Source organism: Olea europaea, chromosome 4, assembly GCF_002742605.1.
Source record: "Olea europaea var. sylvestris chromosome 4, O_europaea_v1, whole genome shotgun sequence".
Taxonomy (NCBI): Eukaryota; Viridiplantae; Streptophyta; class Magnoliopsida; order Lamiales; family Oleaceae; genus Olea; species Olea europaea.
The window spans coordinates 15591256-15598981 of record NC_036240.1 but is presented as its reverse complement, the minus strand read 5'-3'; the positions used below and the strand labels follow the sequence as shown (position 1 = coordinate 15598981).

The window sequence follows — 7726 nt, the reverse complement described above, 5'->3', positions numbered from 1 at the left end:
TTTAGTGCAACCTTTGGCCACCAAGTGTTTGATCACAAGCTTTCCCATCTTTCCTGCACCAATCACTAACATCCTCGCAGTGGCATGGGAGGATTCGGGAAGCTTCATCAAAGCCAATTCTACAGCAGCTGAACTTACGGAAACTGCCCCTGCTGAAATGTTCGTTTCAGTTCTAACCCTCTTTCCAACCGTGATAGCGTGCTTAAAGAGGCCGCTTATGTTCCTCCCAAATCCCACAAGCCCTTGTCCAACTTTGACAACTTGTTTCACTTGAGCAAGGATTTGGCCTTCTCCCAATACTAAGGAATCTAGTCCAGCTGATACTTCAAACAGGTGTTGTGATGCATCATTGTCATACAGCAAGAACCTGTGCTGACGAATCTCTGAAACAGGAATTCCACTAATCTGGCAAACCATAAAAATTCAATTATGAGAACACAAAATTCATACTGTATCTTCGTAAAAATGAATATGATGATTAATACATATGCAACACATAGGATAAGAATACAGGCTAGAGAATCTTTATTCCAAATCCTTCCAAAATCTAGTTTTGCTGCTGCAAAAAAGAAAGGAGATAGCATATATGGAGATGTGAAGAAGCCAAAAGGGAAGAAATAGCATCTTATTTAACATGCAGGGAAGCTATTAAAATCTTGATCATTTCACCATTTGCCATGTTAATGAGAAAATGCGAACAATGGAGTGGTGCCTGATTGGGAGAAGAATGACTTAGGTGGTTGAGAAATGTTTTGCATAGGCCTTAAGACACTGTTGCATAAGAGTGACATGATCTTGGTTGAGCAAGTCTCAAAAGAGAGGATAGACCAAAACTAACACGACTTCTTGTAGTTGCATCTTCTAGAAAATCCAGCAAAGTCATGAAGATGATTCACATAGCATACTCCAAATCTATTAGGAAGGAGTTGTTCTTGTCTGCTGTGTTATCGTTGAGCAAGATGAACTACGTGATAGATTTCTAAATTTGAGTTAACAGATTTAATTTACCATCGAATAAGAAAACTCCAAGGTTCTCGATAAAACACAAAAGAAAAAGTAATATAAAAATTATTACCTTTGACATCCATTCAGTAACTTCTTTAATGCCCCGATGGCGAGAAAGGGCTAAAACGTAGATTTCCATTCGGTTACACGTACTAAGAACAGCTGCTTCTTCAATATGATTCAGACCACATAGTTCTCCAACAGCTCTTGGCCACTCTGCTTCAGGAATAGCAAGTTTCTCCCGCATTTCAACCGGTGTAGTATGGATACTGAGCCCGATCACAACGATACTGCTCCTTTCCTTTGTATATCCTTAAATCGCACCAAATACATAGCTTCAGGAACATCAAATACATAGAGATACTCATGAAAAATGCTAAAATGAAGAAGAACTATTTCCAAATAACGGGGGGTTATAGTGTCAACAAAGTCATGAATCCAACTTAAGCAATGGCAAAAACTCAAATGGAATGTTTGTTACTACATAGTGCCGCAGGCGCAGAGCACTGCACAAAACTGCATAGTTCAACTTTTACTCTAAAAGCTTGAAATTAACTCACTTTAATCAAATTGAGAATCAATAAAGAATTTAAAAGGTTAAAATGAAAGTGCAACCACAAATCATCAAGAGCAAATGAATTAATCCAGATTATCCAAAAAAATGTTGGAAAAAATGGTTTAATGGGTCAACTTTGAGCCCAAATTTCAGTGGGACCCACCTTTTAAATAATACGGGACCTAGCATATTCACGTTCTACTCCGCGAGATGATTAACGTGATATATTTATTTATCGAAAACCATTTAAAATTGAATGAAATATTGAGTGTTAAAATAACCCACATAAACTAAGGATTATGGAAGAATTTGATTTGCCAAACACTTATCCCACATAGGAAAGTTAGGAAACTTTGGTGTGGTTTATAAGGTGGAAGTTTGGAATTGGGTTTGGGCCCCAAGGGGTACCAATAGTCTTTGGAAGGGGGAAGACCTATATCCTATTGGCCACGAACAAGTCTATAAATAGCCAGCCTTTCTACCAGAAAATTTACACAATTTTCATTGCAAACTTTCTGTGCTTTGAATCTTATTTTCCTCTCTCTCGTTCTGATATTGTCTCGAAGTAAAAAACACTTCGTTGAGTTCGTTGGAACTCTTACATACTGCAGTGCTGCTTCCGTAGGAGACGAAAAATTCGTTCTATCCTGGAAAACGATTGCTGGACGCCTTTAGCACCATTGAAGGCAGCAAATTCGTTTTAAGGACACATCGTGAAGTCGGTGGGCTCGAATTACAATTTTGGATCCTGTTGATCAATTCTTGCATTCAGGTAATTCTGTCGGATTGTTTTCGAAGGAGTGAATTCAAACTCTAGAAACAACAAAAAACACGTTGCATTAGAAAAAATCCTTACTGTCAGCAGCAGAGGTTTTGAGCTGCTTCAGAGCCGAGAGACTGGAAGCCGAAGGCACATTATTGGAATCCACTTTCTGGCCAATGGTCTGAACAAAAGCATCTGACGCAACCTCACAGTTAATGATCCTGGAATTACTCCTTTTATTCTTAATCAAATGACATCGCTTGACACGAGCCACAGCCGCAACCGGTTTGCAGAGTAGCCCAGTCGAGGCCGGAGAAGCCGAGGCGGGCATTGACATTGAAGACGATGTCGTGTTGCTGACCAACAAAGTCTCAATCTTAGCTCCTGCAAACGTGCTCGAAACGCCCATAGCCAGCAATTCCAAATCAAAATTCGATAAATTAAAAAAAAAAAAAAATCTCAAAACCGTAAATTCCGAAATTATCGAGAACAGGGAATTATGGGCTTCATAGATTCTGTGGGCTTGTGGTGTGCAAATGCGGCTCTTTCGATCTTCGCGAGGAGGATGGCTCAAATTTTTACTTTATTTGGATTTCTTCGAAATCTGATTGGTCAATAGAGAGCACGTTTTATCCACTCTCGCCCACCAACACCATGCAACTCCGCCAATGGGATCCACCCCAAGTTACAAATTTTTTTTCTCTTTTCTTCTTTTGTTAATTTCAAGAATTATACCCAAAAATAAATTTTTGGAATATTTAATATATTTGTACTTTTATTTAGAAACTAAGCATTGTGTTTCGTAAATCGTAATCTTGTAATTATTTATGTTTTTCAGTACAATTAATATATTTTCAAAATTTTTAAAACTTGTGAACTCATTAAATTACGAGTCACGCTTATCTTTTAAGATATATATCTAGACTTCTACGTTACATTTTATTATCATGAAAATTATGTTTATGGTTTCTTAAAGTGTCAATTTTGTGATTTTCGTTTTCCAAATCCTAGTTCGTACCAATTTTGAAGATCTTTCTTGTACTCTTTCTAGTGTGGATTAAAAGTTTGTGATTCCCATACAACATCGTTAAATTTTCTATCGCTAGATGTAAATGTTCTACATATTTTGAAAATTCAACACAAACATACAACATGAAGAATCAACTTCTTAGCTATTTTTAATATTCCAAGATTTGCCAATTTATCCTTTATGCAATAGAATCTAAGGGTTTTGGATGCCTCACTTTGGCTTTGCATTGCATAGGTTAAGATAATTTGACTAAAAAAAAGTGATTAAGATAATATCTCCTTTGATTTACTTATTATAAATTATTATCATCATCATCATCCAATTACATTGGAAATTCGAGTATTTAACAAATACATGGGAAAATAATAACAAATCAAGTTTTACATTTGAAAATTTTAAAGCAGATTTTTTCATAATCCTTTTTGGGTCATTGCTTTCAAATGAAAGTATTTGAAATTTGATTATGACTTGACTAGTTCAACTAAGAAAATAAAAAATCAACCCAAAAATCAGTTCGACTAGCTTAAAATTGGATGTTAAAAGATTAGGATAAATCTAGGTTAATTATTCACGTGATTGATTATAGATTAAAAGAATTTTTATGTTTGAAATTTTGATATTATTTCGGTTCAATCTTGATTCAATTACCATTACACTTTCGACCTGAACTTTTAAATGTTAATAAGGACTCAAAAAAATTGATGGAACGAATTAAGAAGAGAGTGACAAGGGTGATGGTCCTCAGTGAACATATTTTAGACTAAAAATATTTGAAAAGGTAATTATAATTAGAGAATGCGATTGTGGAAGGAAAAAATAAGATGAGAAGAGGTGAAGAAGTGTGAAGACTAGGGATGGAGATTGCGTGCTAAGATTTTGGGGTCTTTTTCTACCACAACTTCGTTGAAAAGACTTCGATATGGGGCCATATTTCTATTTCATGACTAAAATTATCAAAAAAATTCAATCATGCCACTTAACAGGAAAAATTTATAGAAAATGGTGACAGACAAAACTTTCATTAAAAGATGAATTTTTTTATTAAAAAAAACAGACAAATCACAGTTTACCCTATCAGTGCTGTCAAATTTTCCAATTTGAGTAGTTTAATTCAAAATTTTAGACAATCTTCTTAATGATAGAGTATATATGCAAGGACCATAGAAATGACACTCACTCATGATCTATACCTTGTATAAAATTTAGGTACTATTTATTTATTTATTTTTATTTTTATTTTTTTGCAAGTTTAAACTTTAAACTGCTAAAGTGATGATTCTTCTATTCATTTAATTTCATCAATAACATGCTTTTTATGTTTAGATGGAATTAATCTTTCTATTGAAGGCGTAAGATGGGCATAATATTCCGATTAATTTCAATAAATGGCGACAAATATTAACTTAACCTTTTTAAGAACGTTCTGATTTAATATAATTAGTTTATATGAATGTTTTCTTTTGCCCAAACTCTTTTTAATATTCATAAGAAGATCCATGAGGCAAATCGTGCCACTTACTTCAGACCATGTGAGTAACCAAAATGTTCATGTGTTTACTCTCTCGTGAAAAACTTTTTGTAAGAATTGCAAGTATTCCTAACCAAACATCTGAGTAAAATTGTAAATTAATTGAGCCCCCAGGGCACATCTTCAAGTGGTAAAAGGAGAGGGTGGAGAAATCCAACTTTATTTGAGGTTGCCGCGTCAAGAGTTTGAATCCTGAAATATGGATTTGGCTCTTGAGTAAGTGCAAGTATACAAGCAGCCTTCCACCATGTACTCTTGGAGGCATATCCTGTGATTTACCTCACTCACGATACTTCAAGGCAGGGGCGATGGAGGACCCTTAGGGTTGGGGTTCAACCTTTTTTTAAAATTGTAAATTAATTGAACCCATCATTTGTTTTTTTCGTTAGAATTTTTCGTATTTTATTATTAAAGTGCACATCGTATATAAACTAAACATCCATTAAGGGGTCCTACATGATTAATATAATTATGGGCCGTGCGATTAGTTTATGTGCAAAAGTATATAAATCATAACATGTGAACTTAAAATACTTGCTCAAGACCAGCCAGTAATTCTAGAAATTAAGTTATATTGTCATCTATTTCCATGAAAAAGTAAATTATTTATCTTAAATATTGAAGTGACTTCAATTGAGGTGCCTTGTGAATGGGGGTACTTTTAAGTATAGCTTTGTCAAACCAACCATTTTCCATTTTAACCATAAAAATCTAACATTCACCACAATAGCCATTTCTTGTGTAAAAGACTAAAACGCCCTTAAATGAGTTATATAATTACAAAAATAGAAATATGGTAAAAAGACAAAAATATCCTTAAGTTACAAATAAAAATCCAAACAAGGCTCAATTGAAATTTGAAAACGAAGTCAGTCTTTTCATCAGTTTACTCTAACACGATAATTTTTTTTTTTTTTTTTTTTTAACAAATTACTTGGTCAAAGGCTATTATGGAAAACATACCGGGTGGGGCAGCCATTGCCCACCATTTCCACCTTGTGAATGTAGTGGACGGTGCCACTTGAGATTTAGCCCCCATTCCTTCCAAATCTTAATCGTTGGAATAGTGTTTTTTTGAAAAATGTGTGATTGAAAAAAAAATAAAAAGTTTTTTATTTGCGTATAATATTATTTTATGGAAGATTGTGTAATTAAAAATAAAAGAGAGAAAAAGAATGAGAAGGAAAATGAAGGCCGAATGAGGCTTTAGCCTATGTTTGGTTCTCAATAAAAATCAAATTTATAGTAAATCTTGATGAAACGTATAGTTGGAAACTTTATAAACTTTGTGGATGGCATAAAATATGAGATTGAAAATGAGTATCAGGAAAAAAAAATAAAGTCGATAAAAATAAAAATAAAATAGTTGATTTTGATAATAGTTGGTGAAATATGTGGTTTTCATGAAATATATAGTTGTAAATGATTTTGAAGAAAAATAAATAATTTTTAAAGTAAACTTTGGTGTACAATTTGCTGTAAGACCATCTTCAATGGTTACTCCAATTTTTATTGTGACTTTTAAACCAATTTGGTGTAGCCATTGGAATTGGTTTAAGTTGAATTTCCTTTATACACCACTCCAGCTATTTGTTCTTCGTTTTTATCTTTAACTTTCACTAATCAAAGCTTAATCTTATTTGCACAAAATTTAGGGGTTGTTCCATAGTGATTTTGAGAATTGATATTTTAACTGTTGGAGAGAAAAGTAAATCTTACCTGTGAGAGAAAAAATAAAAAATGACGACTTGAATAGTGAAATAAGTGTCAAAAAATTGATTTTTTGGATGAAAAATCAATGCCAAACATGCACTTAGTTTTAAAATATGAAACTTATTTTCTCGTGTTTTAACAGAGATTTGGTTATTGTCTGGGAGTCAAAAAGAACAAAAAAATTTACCTAAAAAACTAAATGAGCTTGGCCCCGGCTCATGCCTCCCTCCTACCCTAGTTACTAATTATATACAAAAGTCGGAGCTCGTGTACTCACACTTGAGACAATTTATCAATTGATCTTTTGTATATATTTAGATTATAAAAACTCGATTTTCACTTTGATAATTGTTAGATTATTTTATGCGGGTTGACATAATTATTAATCTTCACTCAATCCATATAATTAAAATAGGTTATTAACAACTATACTGAGAGAATGTTTGGTAGAGATTTTAAAAATTGATTTTTTGATCGTTAGAAATAAAAGTGGATCTTACCTGTGAGAGAAGAATTCAAAAATAAAGGTTGAAATAATAAAATAACGATCTAAAAATTGATTTTAATTGGCTTAAAATCCCCCACTAAACACCCCTCAGTAATTTGCATATATTTTATTATAAATGATCATAATGGGATGTACTTGACTTATTTTATTGATGATGTTGGGATAAGTTCTCAATATTATTTGTGCATCTCCAATAAACTATTTAAACATGATATGCTCTTTATTTTAAGGAGTCAACATTTAAAATTATGCACCTAAAAGACTCTTTAGATTAACATTTTAATTTATACAGTGATTTTGGCTCTCCAAATTCGAAGAGACAAACTCACTCTCTATCGTTAAATGTATTTAAAGTGTTTCAATTTTCATTGAATGAAAATAATAAAATAATCTTAAAAATTTAGTTAAAATAAAAAATAGAGAAAATAATAAATATATATATTTTTTAGAGTAGTACAATTAAGTGTTAAGTATAAAGAATTTATTTTAGTAGTTTAAAATTTTAACTCTCTAATAAATGCTCTTCAGATGATAGAATATACTATTTAAAAATAATGAGTCTATTGGAGAAGCTTTTAGAATATAACGGTAATTTATGGCATTTTTTGGTCAATTAATGAATA

The 7726-nt window shown here is 32.6% G+C and overlaps 1 protein-coding gene across 1 annotated transcript in view; it reads right to left on the bottom strand.

Annotated features, from left to right (window-relative positions):
- Positions 1-2903, bottom strand: part of LOC111393088 (glutamyl-tRNA reductase 1, chloroplastic-like) — a 4604-nt gene extending 1701 nt beyond the window's left edge. The window contains exons 1-3 of the mRNA XM_023018489.1: positions 2418-2903; positions 1076-1317; positions 6-405 (exon numbers count right to left, since the gene is read on the bottom strand). Of these exons, the coding sequence (XP_022874257.1) occupies positions 6-405; positions 1076-1317; positions 2418-2733 (958 nt within the window). The 5' untranslated portion in view covers positions 2734-2903. The remainder of the gene's footprint in view (positions 1-5; positions 406-1075; positions 1318-2417) is intronic.
- Between the last annotated feature and the right edge of the window lie 4823 nt (positions 2904-7726).